This window comes from Haliaeetus leucocephalus, unplaced genomic scaffold, assembly GCF_000737465.1.
Source record: "Haliaeetus leucocephalus isolate CR32 unplaced genomic scaffold, Haliaeetus_leucocephalus-4.0 Scaffold1, whole genome shotgun sequence".
NCBI lineage: Eukaryota > Metazoa > Chordata > Aves > Accipitriformes > Accipitridae > Haliaeetus > Haliaeetus leucocephalus.
This window is the reverse complement of record NW_010972437.1, coordinates 16,779,267-16,800,844: the sequence shown is the minus strand read 5'-3', so window position 1 is coordinate 16,800,844 and position 21,578 is coordinate 16,779,267. Positions and strand designations below refer to the sequence as shown.

General features: G+C 37.6%; 1 protein-coding gene across 1 annotated transcript in view; it reads right to left on the bottom strand.

The window, feature by feature from the left end:
• Nucleotides 1-483: 483 nt before the first annotated feature.
• The window catches only part of LY75 (lymphocyte antigen 75), a 45,392-nt gene continuing 24,297 nt past the window's right edge, over nucleotides 484-21,578 (bottom strand). Inside the window, exons 19-35 of the mRNA XM_010567839.1 lie at nucleotides 21,170-21,234; nucleotides 19,891-19,967; nucleotides 18,628-18,764; nucleotides 17,497-17,602; nucleotides 15,352-15,512; nucleotides 14,556-14,685; nucleotides 11,893-12,119; nucleotides 9,974-10,142; nucleotides 8,622-8,783; nucleotides 7,549-7,671; nucleotides 6,926-7,120; nucleotides 6,315-6,535; nucleotides 4,997-5,171; nucleotides 4,304-4,471; nucleotides 2,896-3,018; nucleotides 2,265-2,432; nucleotides 484-1,265 (exon numbers count right to left, since the gene is read on the bottom strand). Coding sequence (XP_010566141.1) covers nucleotides 1,081-1,265; nucleotides 2,265-2,432; nucleotides 2,896-3,018; nucleotides 4,304-4,471; nucleotides 4,997-5,171; nucleotides 6,315-6,535; nucleotides 6,926-7,120; nucleotides 7,549-7,671; nucleotides 8,622-8,783; nucleotides 9,974-10,142; nucleotides 11,893-12,119; nucleotides 14,556-14,685; nucleotides 15,352-15,512; nucleotides 17,497-17,602; nucleotides 18,628-18,764; nucleotides 19,891-19,967; nucleotides 21,170-21,234 — 2,592 coding nt within the window. The 3' untranslated portion in view covers nucleotides 484-1,080. The remainder of the gene's footprint in view (nucleotides 1,266-2,264; nucleotides 2,433-2,895; nucleotides 3,019-4,303; nucleotides 4,472-4,996; nucleotides 5,172-6,314; nucleotides 6,536-6,925; nucleotides 7,121-7,548; nucleotides 7,672-8,621; nucleotides 8,784-9,973; nucleotides 10,143-11,892; nucleotides 12,120-14,555; nucleotides 14,686-15,351; nucleotides 15,513-17,496; nucleotides 17,603-18,627; nucleotides 18,765-19,890; nucleotides 19,968-21,169; nucleotides 21,235-21,578) is intronic.

The window sequence follows — 21,578 nt, the reverse complement described above, 5'->3', positions numbered from 1 at the left end:
ATCACTCTCTAAATACTACTCCAAGTGCAAGTTTTTAAAATCTTGTTTAATTAATGCTTAGGTCCAGATACTGATTTTCACCGTAAACATTCCTGCTATTTGTGCTTTCAAAACTTTGTGAAAGGAGCTGTGAAAAGAAATTGAACCATTTACTTAAAGAGCAGTTATATCACAAGATAAAACATAACATTCATGCCTTTGCTTTTATAGGGCTAAGGCTTTTATTATATCTTGAGTTCTGCTTGTGTTTGCAGTTAGCCCTTAGTGGGTATTTTTGTTAGCTCCACTACCACCTTCAGGGGATAAGAATAGTGATCTGCCATCTTGCCAGTCTCAGGCTTCAAATATTCTATGTTTATTTAACTTACTCCTAAATTGCATGGCTTTAGCACAAGGTATTCCCTATAACTCTTTATTCAAAATGTACATTCTACAGCCTAAGGAAGATTATTCTCTCACCACTATAACATGGTATTTTTTGTCTGTCTTTGTGGGGGGCAAATCACAATATGATCTTCTTCCACTATAACAAGAAAATTTAAGTTTTAGTTGGATGGGAATGAACACTTAGTTGTCTGGTATCTCCCTTCTCCCCTGCTATATCAAAATTTATAACTGCTTATTACAAAAGTTGCTTCTACAGGGTAACCCAATGCTAGCAGCAAAACCTTTACAGCATATCAAAATGGTACATCATTTGGCATGAAGTTGTTGGTGGGTAATTGTACAAACTTACAGAATTCATGTAGCAATTTTAAGTACATTTGTTAAGGTGATGTTGCATGAAGTACTGTTGGCATTAATTATCCATTAAAATGCTTTCCAGGAAAGAGAGAAAATAGTAAATTAAAAAATATCACAGAACTCTAGAAACCTTGCACCTTAAATGGCTGAGGCCAAATGTAAATAATTACCATGGACTTGCGTAAAAATTGCACTTGTATAAAAGAACAAAATTTAGCCCCCATTAATAACCTTCTTATTACTTTTCCAAAATGAAGTAATAAAACATCAAGTAGTTAATTCCTTATGACTTCACATAGTGAAGTTCATGCTAAATTGCCCAGAAGGAACAGTTTCTCAATAGCTATCCTTTGTCAACACATCATCAGTTTCATCATCATTCATCCCTCTTTGATAGCGTACTGAAGAGAAGGCACTCCAGTGAAGACGCTTCTTTTTATAGAGATACCATACTAATCCAACAATCAAGACTAAGATAATTAGCAGGGCAAATGCTACAGCCACACCAGTATGATTAGAACCTGTAACAGAACAAACCACAAATAGTTATTCTTTAAGACTTTTGGTAAGAATATTTTGTCATGGGGTTGATGCTTAGGTAGCTATATGCTAAACTTCAACTAAATGCATGCAGTATAAGGCAAACTGCTTCATCATATTAATAGTCTTCACTTCATCACATGGGAAGTTAGGTTCCCATCTGAATCAGCATCTATTAGCTTATTTTTGATCATTCTGTTGTTAATTTCCTAACCATTCTTAGGTTGGAAGGGACCTCTGGAGGTCAAAAAAACCTACTAGTAAATGCTGCACTCATTTCAAGGTTTGCATATGTCAGAAATCTAATGAGATCCTGGACTGTCTTGGAATGGAAGAGAATGATGCTTCCCTTGGACTGAAAAGATCTTGTTGATATCTTCCTTAGTGGCATGAAGTTAAATCTATTCCTGCATTTCAACTTCAATGAAAATGTATACAAAATGAGAAAGATTCTGTTGCTTCTCAGGAACTTGCTTGCTTAATGCTCAGGTAGCTGCTTTCTTTCCTGTACAGAGCAGAGTATGAGGAAGTAACATGAGGCCTGAGTCTTCTGGAGCTGTGGGGCACCATTTTCAGAAGCCTCATCAAGACTGAAAACAATCTGCAGTACCTGCTTACTCAGCATCTCTTAACAAGCGGAAGTCATTCTGTTCCCACCTACACACTCACCCATGAGAGATGCCCTGTGGTAAGAAGCAATAGCAGCTACTCTATGCTCTCTTCTAAGTGGAAATTTCAGTTCTCTCCCTTACCCTTTAGGTGGATAGTGGGAGCCAGGCGAAGTAAATTCCTACAGAATTTGTCCCTGAATGCAATTTTATGGCAAAACAGCAAACAGAAGGCTCTTGCTTAGGCAGAGGTACTTGGTGTGAATTGCACTTTCATTATTTCAACACAGACTTTCCCCACCAAAAAAAAAAGAATATCCTGACTATAGTCACTACAAAATTAAGTCTCTGCTAAAATCAATGCTTCCGTACCTAGAGGAGCTTTACAAACCACTCTGCTTTGACTACGACTGCAGTCAACTTTGGACCATGTGCCAGTTGTGGACAGGATAACACTGCATTTTTCATTGACTGCTGCAGTTTTATTTTCCCAGTTGACATAATTAACTGATGAGCCATCGAGCCAGTTCAGGGACTGATCTGTTGGGGAAAAAAGATTGCTTAGTTTAGATCACCAAAACATGCTGTGATGTTACACAGTGTCATTCACTATCTATTGATTTCTTTACATTGCTAAAAGAAACAGGGCTTACTATCTATCCTGTATATTAAAAGCAATAAATATGAACACATCACTTTTAGCCACACCTCTTCTTCAAACCTTTAGCATTTGATGCATTTGCAGTTTAACCATTAGGCACCAATTACAGTGTTGGGGAAAACAAATTTCAGTGACTCCTGATTATCTTAAGTGTGCAATAGGAAGAGACTTAAGCTGCAATGAAGTCCAAAGGGCTTTATAATGCTAAATGAGGGTTTCCAACCTCAGGCAGAAGTTACTGTAGGCTATCAACACTACAAAACTGTACTCTTATTTGAGGATTTATGTATTTTTATTTACCAGATGAAACACTCATGCTCATACATGGTTGCTACTTCTTACCCTTAGAGCTCTGAGCCAGGCCAAGCCATACATTCTTGGTGATGAGATCATTTTCCTTTATGTGTGTGCTCACAAATGCATTTTCTTCAGCATCCACTATAGTCAGAAGGGTTGCTGAAGGATCTAAGGGGAAGAGGAAACTAACTGGTCAGAACTGCAACTTCAGAGATTTTTCATGGTGCTTATACATTGAGTTTTCTGTGGGAACAATTACTACAGGAAAAGATTTGCTGATCTGGGCTTGGAAAATTAGCTTGAAGTAATCTGCAGAATAAAGACATCCCATTCCCTAAAATAGAGCATATTATACAAGACTGCTTCAGATGACTGGTTATTCAAGCAGGTCATACAAAACAAAATGGGAGTAAACTTACTGCAGCTGTGGACTACCACATACATGGAAGATATCAAAAGATAGGCCACGTTCAGAATTAGTAGCCTGGTCCAAGTAATAAGCTCTTTCCAAAAAATTGAACAAAAGCTCAGCATTTTGCTGAGTCAAGTTAATTTCTAAATCAATCCCTCTTTGTGCCTCAGGTTTTTATATACAGGGTTATAGCAATTAAGGAATAAGAGGGAGGAAAGGCTATACTGGAGACAGGCTCAGGGTGTACCCTTTCTTTACATGTATATGCAAATATAAGCCAGAAGCTTAATTTAGAGAAAGATCACTTTTTCTTTCAGCTACCAGGCCAGGTAGGACTCAACAGAAAACTGCATCCAAGATTGGGACTACTTGCACCTTTTCTTTTTCATCCTACATAGTGAGTTCAACTTCATGTCATAAGATAATTCAATGAAAGTTATGACAGTCACTAGCTTCCAAGCTAAGAAAGTGATTAAAAATTCTGTACACAAGACTGCTTAACATCATCTTCAGCAATACAATTCCCCACATAGCTTATCAAAAAGAGAGAAAATCTTTTAATTTGACATAAAATTAAGTTTGTTAGTGACATCTGCCTTAATAATATCTATAAAGTACACACTTTGAAGCATTTGATAGGTTAGCAAGCTCCCTATTAGCAAGCAGCTAATGCAAGGATATAGTAAGAAAACACTGCTAACAGCACTAACTTAATTTATAATAATGTTAATTGTATGCAAATAAAATTGTTTCCTCCAAACTGTAAGCCTTACATTTCTGAATCCTCTATCAATGGCTATCTGCATTTTACTTGCGGTTATCTGTGTGCCAAACAATCTGTCAGCACATTGCAGCATTTTATCAAGAACCTTTATCAGATGCTCAAAGATAAAGCTTGCTATTACTTTTCTTAAACTAAAGCAGCATAAAAGCTGAAGAGCTGAAGTATAACCAGTGTAGGTTTTTTGGTTGTTGGGTTTTATTTCTTTTGAAATGGTGAACTAATTATAAGTTGTAATGTGGTAAAGAGTCTAAACATACTCAGTTTCTGGCAGACTTTCTTAGCATCTTCCATGTTATATACTGAAAAATTGTAGAACGCCATATCAAATGCATAACAATGATCCTTATACTGTATCCACTTTAGGGTACCACTGATCTGCGGGCATCCCGGGGCTCTGCTCACTTGCTTTGGCTGTAATTGTCTCTCTGCAAAGACAAAGAAATTGACGTTATTTCTTCTGCAGGAGTTTGTGCATAGTCTCTTCGTAGTAACAGGACAGTAAGTATTAACAAGGACTACTTCTGCTACCAACAACCATGAGTCAATTAACTTACATTCCTTCTTCATGTGTCATACATGAATTTATTTGAAAACGAGCATAAGACAAGTCCCAAAGGCTTGGGAACCATTTTTTTTTCTTGCCTTTTAGGGGGTTTTCAAGTTTGCTGTATGTGTTTAAGGATTTTTATTCAGAAAAAGATACATACAGTTTGATATTCATATCAACAGGTGATCAAAAAATGACCAGGATTGTTTTAGATTTTCACCACTGGAATGGAAAGAGTTAATCTCCCTTAAGTATTATGAAGTGTTTTATTGTTCCTAATAGACAACTCTTCTTAAAGAGGGAATCATGTGTAGTATTTCAGCCTTCATTTCTACTTCTAAATACAACATGTAAAGATAGAATACATAAGACAACTACACAAAACATTAAAAATAACGCTTACTGTTTGGAGGGCTATAGCAAATGGCACCTTCAGCAACATTTGTACATTCTGTACGGTTCCAAGATCCTTTAGTATCCAAGAGAACGCAGTTCTCGGTAGTATTTGAATTTTCTAATTCCCAAGGATAGTAGTCGAAGTCGCTTCCATCTGACCATTCAAAATTAGCTTTACTTCCCTAATTAAAGAAAAAACCCACAACTTTTAAACCACAGCATGTGGTTCTGGTTTAAATCTTATCAGTCATTAGTAAGTCATATAGCAGTATTTATCCCTTGTAGAGTGATAAATTAAAATGCAGGTGGCCTCATTTTCTAAATCCATACTAAATAAATGCACAACATTGTTTGTGTTTTCCAATCAGTTCTTAACATAGAAATCCTGATTATTCGTGGGAACTGAGAAAGCGCGGCATATTTGTAAGTTTAAACCTGCAATTTGCCTTGTTTTATCCTACAGGGGACATTTTACTTCATTTCATCCTGCTGTTTCATTTAAGCAGTCTGCCTTCCTTGCTATGAACATTATTAGATATACTGTAAACTGCTAAACTGTCAAGATGGCCTCAGTGAGTACGGCTCGGCAGCTCGGGAATGTTTTGCAGCAATATCTCCTCCTTCAGAGACACTGCTGGAAACCCAGGACAACAAAGAGTCAGTTGTGAGAAGTGGAGGGACCCATTCAGACCAAAGGACAGGCAGAGGTAGCAAAGCCATGCATAGAAATCACACATCTCTGCAGAGGGGTATTCCTCCCAATTAACTACCATGATTAGGTCTGGCGAATAGTGTGGGGAGCAGGGTCGGGGACACGTGCTTTTGGCTCCAAGGATAAGCAGACAGAGGAAGAGGAAGATCTGCAGCTGCTTCTTGCAATGACTCCTGGGAGAAGGGACACCTAACTTGCTAGAGAGCCAGCAGTTCCTGAACTGCCTTGGAGAGACAGTCCTGACCTGGACTAATCAGGCTCCACACAGCCTTGTCTGAGTGTATTTGCTAGTGGAATCTGATCCTACAGAGGGCCACAAAATCTGGAGCCTCTAAAGGTACTGTTGCAAACTGCACGTCCTTTTGCTCTAAGGAATTATGTGGGACCATTGGATTATTTTAAAACATCAAGGATTTGGAAAAATATCTGTGGCTACATACACTAAAATTAATACACTTCAACATATGTTACACAGGGTTGAAAAAGTAGGTAATTTACTACATGGAATAGAGATTCCAAGAAACTGGAAAAAAGCATCAGAAATTATTTCATATCCTGAGCAGAAAATTATTTACAAGCTCTGTTACTGATGTCGCCAACAGTATATACTTACATCATGAATTGACAGCCCAAGCCACAGAGGATAGCCATCCTGCTTGACAATATCTTCTAGAAATAACTGTTGTGATTCACTGTGTACACTTGCTAAATCATTCCTATTTTGTTTGCATTCTCTCAATGCCCCATACCATGTTAACTTTTTCTGAAGGATCCTGTATGTTCTGTTTCCGTGTGGAATAGACTCAGGCAATGGAGGCTTGAGCTGTTGGGGTCCTGTTTCAAAGAGTAAGATGACAAGTTATGTATACTTCATTCACATTACTAGGAACATACAGAAAGCATTAAAATCCATCTATATCAATGCAACTCAAGCATTAAAGTGTTCAGTACAAGCCACTTACTTGATATAAGTTATCTTTCACTACTTTGAACACTGTAAGCAGTTGATGGAGGAGTACAGCAAACACATTCCTCCTGCCCAGAACATTACAGCAGTGATGCATGGACTGACTATATAACCCCAGAAGCCCATGACAGCTGTGCCTTATGTTTCACTGGGAGCAAAACCAAAGCCTTATGTAGCAGGTACTGCAGAACTAGCACTGAAATTATGACCCTTATCCAACACTCCAATACTACACAGAAATCTTCTCTGCTACTTACCCCTTTCAATTTTACAGGCTAGTATACTGTACACGTTATAGTGATGAGCATGCCAACTTTGAGAATAATTGTAAATATCCCAAAATCCATCAAGATTTACACCAGCAAAAAAACTGTTCTTCTTTATGTTAGGTCTTCCCAGCCTCCAGTTATTGTAAGTCAGATGAGTTTCATCATACCACTTGAGAACTTTATCTGTGGAAAACATAGCATATTTATCAAAACATTGGCATTATGTGTACAAATACCATTTAACTTCGAATATATTAATGACATTAACAGATATTCACTTTGGAAAAAAAGGCAGTGATACTCTAAGTTACTGTAAATCAGTTCCATATACAATGCTAAATATGTTAGCATTACTCATCCAGGCCCTTTTAAGTAAGTCCTGCTTTCCAGGGAAATCAAATCTAGACTAAACAGAACATACTGCATCTAATTATCACTCAAACAGAAAGCATGTCCAGTTATTTTCTTCTGGAAGATAAATATAAAGCATTATTATAGGTTTGCATTCAGTTTGACTTTAGTTGTATACTGAAACATGCAAGAAACATACACTTAATGCTGCAAACTTTGTCTCCAATCCAGTTATTAAGAAAAAAAAACTTAAATCTTACCACTGTCATCATAAATCACACCCAACCAGACCCACATAGCCAGACCGCTGAATGAATGAAGCTGCTCAGTAACAAAGTTATTCTCTTCTTCATCTCGAATGCTCAGAACAAATGCTTCTGGGTCTGTTAAAAATTTTTTTTAAATTACTTTCTTACAAATTCACCTTCCAGTTAGAAAAGTAATTAAATATTTTTTTCTAGTATTGTTAATAATTATTACAGCTAGGTCAACAATGTGTAACAGCTAGACCTTTACAACATAATAACTAAATGAACAGTGCAAAAACAATTTTAAAAGGTATTAAGAGTCCTTCCCCTGGTTTTGTGGATAAGTGAAAGACATCAGCTCCAGAGATAGTTGTGGGTCCTACTGTCACTTCAAAGTGTATGTAGTAAAAATTCTCTGCATAGAACATAAAAATATCAGCAATCTTTCAGGATTTTCTTGAACTGCCTAGTGGAGAAACAGTATTAAGAAAAAGACTGAATTGAAATCAATTCATGAAAAATAAGAACAGTTTCTGGAAAGACCTATGTCTAAGTGCCACAAGCAATGGTTTAATACTAGAGGGAAGCTGTTACTAAGCTTAGACTGTGTTCAGGATGGACAGGAAAAGCCTATGTGCTTTTCTGAATTGGACTATTCTGTCTGTTTTGTTCAGCCAGGTGTTCCACACAGCAAGGGGTGTTGAAAAAAACCCCATGAAGTAAATGTGAGTGTAAAGCTAGAATGTTGCCAAGGGGATAACAATTACCCAACCTATTTAAAATTTGTATATTATAAAGAGAAAAAACTCCCAACCTTCCAATTTTTCAGAGATCTCAGACTTCAGTAGTTCTTACCCATCTCTCTCTCTCTCAAACTCTCCTACCCGTGCTCTGGCACTTTTTATCAGAGTACTGCAAGGGCAAACAGCATTAGCCAGTGCAACACTAACGCACATTTCCAAATGCTACAACCTTTTCTCAACACTCACTTTGCTGTCATTTTAAGACGGTGACTCAGATCTAAAACTCATCTCCCTCAAGCTGATATTAGTCCATAAATACCTGTAATATGACAAAGTACTTACTCATTTTCTTGCATAAATGATGAGCTTCTTGAGACTTCAGTTCTCTCCATCTATTTTTTGTTATCATAAAAGTGTAACAATTGTTTCTAAATGATATCCAGGGTGTATTTTTAATCTTATGTGGGCACTTAACTTGTGTAACTTGTTCTTTTTCAATCTTCTCTAAGGAAATGAAAGATGACATTCAGGACATGACTTATTAATAACAACACTTAACCTGACATACCACAAACCACTTAAAACATGCAAGACAAATTAAGTGCCATCCTCTAAATGTGTAATACAGTGTTGCTTTCAGTTTCCTCATGACAGTGATTTTTTTAAAGTAACAAACCCAGCAGTAAGCATTATCAAAGAATACAGATGCTTACAACTTTTTGCAATTGTTATGTTACATAGGTTTAAGAATACAATCCCTACATAAAAGTGCGAAGTGTGGGCCAATAACTAATAGCTCTTATTGCCTCTTCTATGAAGGCAGATCACCATAACAAATAAGCTACTTCATAGCTGGCAACACATCTTAGTTCTGTGGCTTTATCTAACACTTGAGGAGTGAGAAGGACTCTTCCTGCAGTTGCTTAGATTGCAAGCACAAAATAGTTAAGGATGTCATAATGCCAAGTATACACTTTACTGTGACTCAGTATGTAAAACAGTGGCTTAACTGTGTCCCCTCACGGAAAAAAACCAAAACAAATTATAATGGTCTCATAGGGAAGAAATCTGTGATGATCTCTCAGAAAGATCTTTTTTGTTTTTCAGAAAAGGGCCGTGCTACATATGTATAGCCCCACAAAAGGCACCCTGCTATATCCCTACCTGTCTTGCTATAATTGGCATATATTTAGAAGGGTTTTGTGAACTGCAGATTACTTTAATTTACACCTTTCAATTCAGTGTCTACCTGCTATCTTTCTTCTCCATGTAGTCATGTACTTTCTCCCTGTATAGACTTCCCTGTCTGAAGAGATTTCAGGAGGTCCCAATATTAAGATGTAAATAGCACAGAGGTAGCTGAATCTTCTTCCACATGCAAGTGGGAGAAATTAGTATGCAACAACCTTACAGAAACAGTGCAAAGGTAGAATCAGGTGGCAGTATGAAGGGTACAGTCTGGCCCAATGCATCCATGCCAAATTCATTTGTAAGTAACATGTGGATTAAGACCAACAAGTGCATGCTCCCCTATCTGAAGTTTGTTTCTTTTTTTTCCTGGCATGCAAATCAGCCTGTCTGAGGAAATGTAATTTAAAAAAGTTATAATTTTGAAGTTACAATCTGGAATTATCAAATATGCTTCATAATAAAACAAAATTCAGCTTTTATAAATATTATGCTAGGATACATACTTTCTGATGCATAGCAAATAGCACCTCGATTTTCAGAGGAACAGTCAGAAGTTTTCCAGAAGCCATCAGTATCCAAAAACACACATTCTTCGCTTGTTTCTTCATCATCTTCAGACCAGCGACTAAAACTAACATGTTTCCCATCCAGCCAGCCATAGTGTTTTCCACCCTAGCATTGTGTAAGTAAAAGGGATGAGCTTACATAGTAAAAAATATTAGGTACAAAAAATGACATGATAATATATTTACATTGGCTAGACATTTACAGTGTCTCTGGCAAGAACTATAAGTGTTCCACTGCCCTTGCGATGTGATCTGCTGCTCCAAATATAACAAGCTTTGTTATTTTAAGTTTTACAGTTGCAAAAATATAAATTAGCTGAAGTGGATTGCAAATTATCAAATAGTGATGTTTAACTACTATGCTTATGGAGGAAGGCAATGAGGTGTCCAAATTGCATCATTTGCACCTGCAAATCAATGGTGGATATAATTATCTGGTCTTGGAAAACTGGTAACATCTGAGAATAAGGCCCAGTCTCGGTTACTCCACACTGAGTTGAAAGTAATTTATTCAATACTTAACTGATTTAATAAATCAGATGTGCTCCTGCCCTGGAGGATGCAGGAGGAATAAGAAAAAAAACCACATACAACAAGCACGCCATCCTTTAAGAATCTTACATTTAAAAGTTTTCTTCAGGAAATCCCCCTGCAGCTTTGTAATTGGATTTATCTTCTATCTTTCTTTTTTGTCTATGATTCCAGCACTGGAGTAACAAGTTCTGTTGACCAGTTTCATTATAATTTCCTTTCATGTGACTCTGATTGTGCCCAAATAACAAAGTGTTGCAATAGTGAAAAGCCAGTGCATGCCTGAGTTTCATGCAGCAAAATGAATCACTTGATCTTCACTTACAGATAAAGATTCAAAAGAGAAGGGAAAATAGGTTGTTTTGGTTTCCCCATCTTCACTAAGGTTAAATGCCCATTTCCTTTTAAAAATATTCTCCATAAAGTATATACTCAAATTTCTATTCCCCCCCCACTTTGCCTAGAATACTCAGTAGCCCATTACTGACATAGGAAGATTGTAACACCACAGATGCTGAGTGAACACCATTAACCTTTGTAGGTAAGGCACTTCTGAAATAAATTTTAACCTTTTTCTTGCAATTATCTCAGGACTCATGTGCTCAACAAAAGAGATAAACCCTGCAACCAAGCCCAAGCCATTTCATGAACAGCTGAGAAAGCTCTCAATCCACAGTGAAGATCTTCAAGAGGTCCTCTGGCTAAAAAAGGCAAAACAGTACCTCCTGCATTGACTTTTGCAAAGACAAAACAAACAGAAGAAAAAAGAAAAAAACCACTAACGTGTCTCAGGGATGTCTCCCTCTAACTCAAAACACAGGTGCAAATAACATGAAGTAACAACAGAGTCTAAATTAAGCTTTAGAAATGTATCTCCAGAAGTGTTCGATGATTCATTTTGGATTTTATTTGCCCTTTCTAGTTTCTCCCTTTTAAAACAGATTTTGGGTTCTCTTTCTGGAGTAGTACTGTAAACAGTGGCAATGATATTAAATGGCAACACTAATTACTCATTCATTAAAAAACGAGGCAAAGATGATTCAGTGATCTATGTTGCTGCCACCCTACAATATATCCCTTCATCCTACAATCATTTAAAACAATTGTCTCCTCATCATCAATCCATCCATTGGAGTTTACCAACTAACTTGGAGAACTGAAGATTTAGAACATTGATCTTGAGACTCTTCAGATGGTTATCCCTAAATGAAAACAGTTACCCCAGAAATTAATTTTTCATTGCATTTCTTTATCTCAGTTTCTATTTCACACAACTCTGAAAATTACCTCAAGACACAGTCTGAAGAGAAAAAAAAACAACTTACATCTCGGCTGAAGAGTCCAATCCACAGTGGGTAATTACGAAGGGCAGCCTGAACAGCAAGAAAAGCCTGCTGGAACTGATCTGTGATGCTAACCAGCTGCATCTTGTTATTTATGCATGCAGCCATTGCATCATCCCAGGACAAATTCTTCGGAATTACCATGTATTGAACATTTTGATAGCTCAATGTTTCATTAAGGACTTGCTCTGTCTGGTTATCAGCAGCTCCTATATGTAAGAAAGAAATCCAGTTATTAGGTGGTTAAACACTGGAATACGTTTTAAACTCCCAATTTCTCTGTAACAGTAGATTATGCAAATAATTACAGTTAGAAGGAAGTATCTTTGACACTTTAGATAGAAAATATGTGAAAGAAAAAAATAATAAGGATTATTTTCAGCCAATCTATTTTTATATATCTTTCTCTCAACTTAGGTTCACATCTTTTTATACTTGTTATTTTTAACTAACTGCTAAATGATGTTAAGAATTCTATTTATTGAATTAAAAACAAATTCTATAGCTTTATTTAAATACATGAATGCGAGAGAGTGACTGGTCTCTGCTGCAATATAGCAACGGCTAAACTTGACTCATTCATCTCTGTGGAGCCTGTGGATTTATGCTTAGGCGAATCTAATGGGCTATGAAACTTGTCTATGCAGATCTTAGTACAGCACAGTCCCAGAATTCCTTACTGCCATCCATGGGTACAGTGGGAATTGATTTTGCCTCCACATGTGCTTAACTAATTGCAGAAAATCCACCTTGCATAGGGAGGGGTATAATTCACTATTTGTGCTCTAAGCACTGAGTGTTATCACAGTTATCAGCATCACACTTGAAGGCATACAGCTCAGTGATGCATAGCAACTGCAGTTAATAAAAGATGCAAACATTCCCATGGATGGTAAATTAAAGCATGCAAACATGGTCACCCCCAAAATTTTATACATGACCAAAAATAAACTGGCTCTCCAAAAGGGAGAAAACCCCTGACATTTAAAATATCTCAAGCAGAAAAAGGCTTGGGGGGGGGATTTTTTTTAAAAAATCATTCTATAGAATGGCTGATTGACAGGCTGACAGGGCCATTTTCCAAAACACACGAAGACAGAAACATAGTATTAATTTGACATTTACAGCTTTAAATAGCTGAGAAAAGTGACAAAGCTGAAATAGATTGTTTCAAGTGGTTTGTCTCTGCTGTGAAATGCTTTCACTTAGTAAATGGCTACAAAAAAGAACCACGGGTGCCATTGCACATCAAGGGGTACCAAATTGGAAACAAGGTAGTAAGAAAAGTGTCCATTTCTGAAAGAATTGCCAATTAACATCTCAAGAAGTTCTGCAAATCAATCATGCCAAGATTTCCAAGGAACATAAATCGTCTTTTTCCCTAGGATAAAGCCCTAGGCAACCTGGACTCTCTCACAGCTGTCCCTGCAACCTGTTGAGGTCCCTTCCAACCTGAATTATCCTTAGATCCCTAATACAATGATGATACAAGACCAGACCATACCAGGACACATTCTCTGGCAGTCCAAAAACCTTTCTCATTACACCTTCTACAGCTGTGGTAAGGAAGAAGTGCTTAGTATTTTAGTCAGCTCAGACTAATAATATACTGATCTACACAGATATATTGTCAACTTCCTATTAATAAAAATCCCCTTTTTGAATATTTATGACATCTCTTCCATCCAGACTTCTAATCTGGACACTTGGAATTTTTAAAGTATTTGGCACTGAAATAAAGATTTTTTGTGTTAAATGGGGGTGGGGGACAGGGAAATCTCTGCCTGTTTGAGAATGAAGAAGGTGGGCATATTCCTGGGTGTTTTGCACACCTGGGTTTTTTGGGGTGGGGTTTGTTGGTGGGTTTTTTTGAAGATAGCACATTAGTTACTTAAAAGGATTATTTACATAAAGGAACATACTCAGAAGTGGGTATGCTGAACATTAGCCCATAGCAGTAATTAAATGTGTACAATAGCTATATGCATTTGATCTGATTCCAGTAATTGGTATCAACCAACCCACATGGCTACATCAGAATATTATTTTTAGTTCAGATTAAGAAAACCCACTCACGCCAACAGATCTGTACAAAAGCTAGGGAAAGCTGCATCACTCCAGATTATCACTCTTCTTGTATGCCCTCAAGGTTTCCTCTGGGGAGACCGATTTCAACAGTAAGAGTATATGATATCTCGTATTCTGATAGTGCTAAAAACCACAGGATATGTTTAAGGAGGATGGAAATACTGTGAGATTCCTTCCCAGGGCTTCTCACTTCCACAGTTCTGAAGAGGAAAAAGGAGTAACTTGTTCCACCCCTTGATTTACCTGACCTCTATACCCACAGAACATTGAAGCCCTGTCTGCTTAAGTTATGGTTCCACTGAAACTACACAGAGTCTCTCAGGAAAACAGATTCCCTTTGAACTGGGCTATGAAAAACAAAAGGGAAAATTCTGAATGGCTGACAAAATAGGTCCCAGATCATCTTTCACACTCTGCTTTTCCAAAATTTACTTGCTCAGTCTCCACAAGAATCTTGCTCTTCAAGAGCAACAATTTACATGCATTAAAAGGTCTCCTGGCACTCGCATCTTAACTGCAAACTCTGGCTGTAATTTATTTTGACTCTTCAGACTTACCTATAGGCCGCTGGCATATACCCAAGAAGTGCCTGTCAGCACAAGCAGTGAAATTCCATGTTCCAACATACTGTGATTTGGGATCATTAAGGATTACACCGCACTGATTGTTAAATTCTTCATCAAAAAGCTGAAAACCAGAAATACGCTTATCAGACTCAAATGAGGCATAAGCATACTTGTGTAGAGAAGGTGAAGCAACACGAGGTTAGGGGAACTCGAGCTGTCTGGACTTGTTTAAGAAGTTTGAAACAGCTTACCTATTTTACAAACACTACCAGGTGCCTGGACTCAAAAAGAATTCATAAGTTAAATACAGGAGAGAATATTAAATTAAGTGATCCAACACTTAAAATAAATCTTGTTTGTAGGTGTGATTCAATTACATTTATTATGCTCCACTTTGGGTAGAGCAGGGAGCAAAATACCAATGTATAATGGTTTGCAGATACATTCTAAGTGTAACTGAACCAGGAATTATTGACGACATCTTTTTAATGACTGTTTTCATGTAGTCTTTAAATTGCAAACAGAAGTTCCAGAAGAGTCATTAAATAGTTGTTTCAGCTTTTCTCCTTCACCCTTCAGTGTTTCCCATCTCGGTTCATAAGTTGTCATCCAAATAAAGTAAACAGAACTCCATTACTGTTGGTCACCTTGTTTGCCAATTAAAACCACTAACCGGGGGATTTGGTCTGTTACGTATTTTTTGGCTTTTTTTTTTTTTTTTTTGATACAGTCAATATTCCAAGTTTCATTACTCAACAGCCAAGAGAAGTCAAAAGTCAGAACTTACGTCGAGTGGAATTTTCCTTAATCTTCCTGTCAGGAGTGGGTGAAAGTTACTATACAACAGTCTACTCTCATCTATCCATTTGTTTTCCCTTGTGCTGAACAGAAACTGCAAACCAATCCAAATATCTTTTGGCATACCAGGAAGCAAGGATGTTATATAATCTGTTGGGCAGAACAGTAAATGTACATATTGTGGTTCAGAAAACAGTAAACATCTGAAAAAAACACTTCACATAAAGAAGATAATGCAACCCCTGTTTGATTTAACTTAATTTTCCCAGACCTTTATGATTGCCAAATGTTTATCGTCCTTTCCTTCCATAAGATAACACCTTTCATGTTGATTTTATCTGAAGGAGCAGACTATTGGTATTTGTCCTCCAAATTCATAGCTGAGGAGCAGGTAGTGGGTTTAACCTGTTTCTCTGCCCACTACTTTGTATTCTTGCACTTATATCCGAATTTCAGAAGCTGCTTTTCCACAGGTCTGCAAGATCTGCTATTGTCTCCCTGCAGAGATAATAGAAGAGCTCCCTCCTGCCCTCTCTGAATTGACAGGAGAAGTCTTATCTCCCATTTTTCTCTCCTACTGATGTATACCATAAATCAGAACCATTTCTTGAATTCTGGCAGAGTTTGTCCACTCTACCATCAGAGAAAGCAGGACAGGATGAAGGAAGTGATGTTATTTGGAAAAAAATTCAGCCAGGAAAACCTTAAATCAGACCCCTCTTGGTGAGCATTCTGGCACAAAACAACGGGCTTTGGTAACCCCCCAGGCACCAAAGGCATTCTCTGAGTTTGTCTAGATTAGGAAGACAAATTGAAACTATGTAATTAGCTACTGCTGACATGTCTTAATTATTGGCCACATGCCAGACTAGCCACAGCCTATTTTCTGAGCTAGACAAAGTCATTGAAGGTTTACATGTCAGAGCTAGCCAGCCACCTAATGCCACTGGGAGGAGTAGAAGCAGCCTACAGAAAGAGGCATGCTGCTTTAAGAGGACTGTGCCTTCTTTCCATATAGGTGGCCTTCACTACAGGGGGGAAAGAAAAAACAAACAAGGAACAGTAACAAACACCTCCATATGCACCAAACTAGACAAAAGATCCTGCTATGTAACACTTCAGAATGGCTATGCTTTTGCAATCTTAAAATCATCCAAAACCACAGTCTCGGACATGTATATTCCTGTATGGTTATAACTCTATTCCTCCCCAATAACAGCAGTAAAAAAAAAAAAAATTACCATTCAGCTGCTGCCTGCAGGTACACTAGTGGCGTCCCTAGTCCACTTTCCGTATTCCATTTGGCAAGAGGTTAATTGCTTATAAAGAAAATATGCACTGTGCATGCTGGAGAATTCAACTGAGCTACTTCAGATATACCTGCACAGAACTATTAGTTATCCACAATATAGATGCAAATACAGCTGTCTCATTCAGCAGTTTATCACTGAACATTACTTGCAGCCAATGTGAACGCATTTCTTCCTCACTGCTTTTACCTCAATGACTCTAGCTTACATGACAGCTGAGAGGCAGGTCCCAAAGGTGGAACAACTCTGTTTTGCAGTCCCCCTGCCTTCTATCCTCCTATCAGTGTCCTGGAGAACCTGCAGGTGGTCAGTTTAGACACACTGCCACATTAAGCTGCTCAGCACACTAAGACACAGAGGGTCCTATGTGCTCCAGTGGGCACTGTGTTTGCCATCTTGTTCCCATACAGACAGCTGAGCTTGTCTTGGAAGCAGCTCACAGGGTGATTTTCACAATGCCAAGTCTACAGTCTCAGTTATGTTTTAACATGCAAAGCAAAACAGGAGAATTCTTCATTCTGTGGTGACCCTTCTATCCTTAGCCCTTAATGCAAAGTTTTGCAATTTTTGCAAACAGGTTAAGATCATACAGAGAAGCTGCTCTTCAAACTGGCTCAAATGTTTGCTGACTGCATTTCCACATTATGTTTCCAGTGATGCAATCAACAATAGACAACACATTTTTAACCAGTCTTGAATTTTCAGAATGTTCCCAGTATGCCTGTAGATAATCAAGTGATTTTATGCTCAAGTTCTTAAGCAGAACTATACTGAATTTGGAAGAGAAACTACATACTAAAAGTGCCCCCAGTTCACCATCATACCTTGCTCAGCTTGATTTGAGATAGATGGAAGAGAGCCTCCAAAAGTTACACACTTTTCATTAGCTGCATTAAACGTTAAATATTCGGGTTTCATCTTTAGAAAACACTGCAAAATAAACATAATGAAACAGATTTTCATCACACCATGGCTTCCTAAGAAATAACTCATAAGAAAAGGTTCTTCAACCAACCCTAAAAACTCACTTCTCATTTCCTGCAATAACATACAGTTCTCAGAAAGCAACGGAACTAGCTGCATGCATTTCTTATTAGATTCAATGGAATAGCTAAATATAAAATGATCCCACTGACTAAGTCCTCATTCACTGAGGATTAGAATTCAGCAGTTTTTCATTGGCTACATCAGGATCATGTACCGTTTTAAGAATTCACACATGAACTCTTAAAGTCAGATAGGGTTGGGCCAGGAGCCTGTATTGTAATCCATCACTTCTAGGGAGAAACTACATGGGAACTCAAAAGCTATATTCCTCAATGACGTGTAAGTAAATCTGCAAACCTTGGCACAATGTGATGTGCAGATCTGGTCCTTCTCATATACAGAATAATGGTGGGCCAAATAACAGGAATCAGTCTCACTAAGATGCTAGATGGCTGCCTTAAAAATAGTACTGAAACATAATACACTATGCCTTCTGACCTGTTGGTTCATTCTTAAGAATTAGAAGTAGCTTTTAAGTGACTTAAGTCCTTAAGGCAACTTAGGAAGCCAAGTGTCTGCCAGCTTGCTGACTGCCTATGATTACTCAGCGAGAGAATCAAGATGCTTCTGCCACGGAAGTCTCATCCTCTCCCTTTCTAATCCTTCTCTTCCTTCAAAGCAGAGCCCAAGATTAGACAATACAACCAACGTTCTTGGACCTAAACATGTGGTGATGGGAAAGCAAAAAACCTGAAAACTACTGCTTTGAAATTAAGAAACCATCAATCCTGAATAAGGGACAGAGAAGTGGGGGAGATGATTTTAATCACTACACACAGTTTTCAGAAGCCACCTTCTAGTCCATTCCTGAACACAGGTGCTACTTCTTCACCTCTTTCAGTAGGTCACTCCAGCTTACTGGACTATGAAAAATAGGTAAGGATGATTGATTTGTATTATCTCTGTACCTTACTCCGGAACTGATGCCAACCTTTAGGGCAACCTCCTCTGACAGGGCGGTAACTGGGATCATGTTTCTCTAGTAAGGAGGCATTTTTTTTTTCACAGATGAAGGGGAGTTTCACGTTACAGTTCACTGGGTAGTCTGCAGAAATAGAAGTTTTATAAAACAGTTATGGTAATGCCTGTCACACTCCAATTGCCATCCATACTTTATGACATGACAAAGGCCAATCTGAAGTGAAGTCCTTTCCAGTGCAACCAGTGAAGTACTATGCAATCTAAAGCATTAAAAATAACAACAGACCAAAAGAAAAAATGTAAATATTTATATCAGACAGTAGTATAATATTCCTAAAGATCCAGAATCTGATCCCTTACTTCCAGTGGTAACACTTCATATAAGCAGAGACAACTTCAAAAAAAAAGATAAAAATCATGAAATAAGAAGATTTTAAATATGAGGACTAATCCCATATTCTGGCATAGAGGGTGTGTGACCTAAAGGTCATTAAAGTCCAAAGGAATACTTTAACATCCATATGGAGAATGTCTGGCCTGTACTACTTTACATGACTCCTACAGTAACTCGACTGGCTTCCTAGTCAAGAGCAATTTTTGGCTAATAGGGATGAAAACAGCTCAGCAGCATACAACAGAATAACGGGGGAAATGTGCTTTAAAGTGGAAATGGTAGTAGCCAGGAGGAACTATTTGTTCTCCAGGGGTTATACATTTCCCTCAATATAAAACAATGTTGAAAAAAGGAAATAAGAAACTTCAAGTACCACCTGGTGACATTTCCATTACTTTGTGTACCTCTTCCAGTATGACTCCACTGCTCAATGAAATTTGCATCTCCAGATGCACATGCAGTTGCAAGTATTCAGTTAAGCTCCTCTAACTAACATAACACTAAGACTTAATTTGCAGATCTCACAGTATGTAGCATAAACACAGAAAGGTAACCACTAAAACCAGATTTCACCTAATTAATTTATGCTGTAAAAAGAGTGACAATCAATGATAAAAATTTGTCATCTGAATTCAGGTTTGCCTCTGGTCATCAAGAAATATTACCATGGCTTCTACCATGAGGAAGAAATAAATGATTCAAAATTCAATCAGATTATCACCAAGAAGCCATTCACTCCTAATTCAGTATCAATTTGCATTCAATATAAGAGTTTGGGCAGAACAGTAATTACTACTACTTTTTTTTTTTTTAAATATAATAATGACAGAGAGGAAAAAAATAAAAACAGCCTTACCTCTATACCAGTTCTTTCTAGAAACATACCAGCAATCTCTCAGGAATCGATCATGGAAGCGTGAAAATAACTGTAAACTGGAAATAAACATTTAAGAGTTAATCTCCAATCCAATGTGATCTTCAAGTGGAAACTCTGATAGCAACAGAGCCAGTGCAAACAAAAATTTGGGCTGGTAACTGTTTCTAGGAGATGCCCTGCCACACTAGAAAGGACAGAGGGGGAAAAACTAGACTAGGAACAAATATGTGGTAGGTTCAGTAGTTATGTACCATACCCAAATTAACTTTGTTGAGGGATGTTCAGAATGAGGGTAGGAGGTTATTTATCACCATGCTGCAATTGCAGCACATTGTCAGGACAAGTGAGAAGAATAGGCAATAGCCCCTGTTTTATTTTCACAGTACTATATTACTATAGTATTTTGGAAGGTCAAGAATCTTCCTTCTAAGAAGCCCATGATCCTCTGCTGCAGCCATGAATGGCAAGGTTTGTTGTGAGTCATGTCAGCTCTACAGGGCCATACTATAAGCCCTCCAATTTCCCATTCCCTGTTCTCAGGTATTTCTCAGATATCCTCAGAGCCAACAGACAGGGGTTTTTTAAGAATTTTTTTTTCCAGTTCCCCAGTTATTAACAGAACATAGAACTGGGCTTAAAAATCCAATAAAAGCATTTTAAAGATCAATAGAATACATTAGCTACTAGGATCACAGATTTCAAGGATTCACATGATAACACTAAGATGTCAAACCCAACAGCCTGAAATCTAGAGGCTCCGATAGACACATGAGAAATGGATTATGAATTCAGTTATTATTAAGTTATTATGAATTAAATTTTTTATGTCAATAATGCTTGTAATGGGAATAGAACTCAGAATTTAGCAGCTAATGAAAATATTTCAACAATATTTTGAAATATTCCCACTTTCTAATTGTACACCCATACTGTCTTAACCACTGTTTGCTTTGTCTGAGCACTACACAGTTCTAGTCTCTCTGGTTTAGGTACTCTATGGTCTAAGTTTAGCATGGGAAGAATAGGTGCGGGTACATGTGAACAAAAGTGGAGAACAGTGGTCACTGAATAATTCTATATTTTTATCTAGCTTAGTTCAATTTATTTATTTTGCTTCTTTGGGACGATGAAGAAAAAGTAACCTTTTATAAATTTGAGGATAAAATATTTTCCTTTGGAAACTATTCTAGTTAACTATATTCCTAAAAAGCACATCAAAAAAGCTTACAGTAAAGTATCCCATAATTATTCTACATACGGTGAATGATAGCTGTAACCATAATCAATAAACTTCAGCCACCACTTCTGTTCGCTGTTTGATAACTGTGGAAACAAAGAACAAAAAACCCAGTATTTTACAACCCACGGAGAAAGAGCTCCAGACTCTACCAAGGATAAATCAATGACAAAATTAATTTTGATTTAAAATGTTTCTAAAATATGCAGGAATTACTATTCTTCAGTGGTTTGAGACTGATATGCCATGTTGATGGATCCCTGCACCCATTAGAAAAAAAAGCCCGTATTTTCCACTGTGCTGGATAAAGCTACAGGAAATCTTGCAGCACTGTCTTAAGTGTGTGCTAGATACGCCATTCCCACAAAATTCATAGCAGGAACTCTACCAGACAACCAGGACCTAGCTGCAAGGTGCCTAAAGCTGAAGT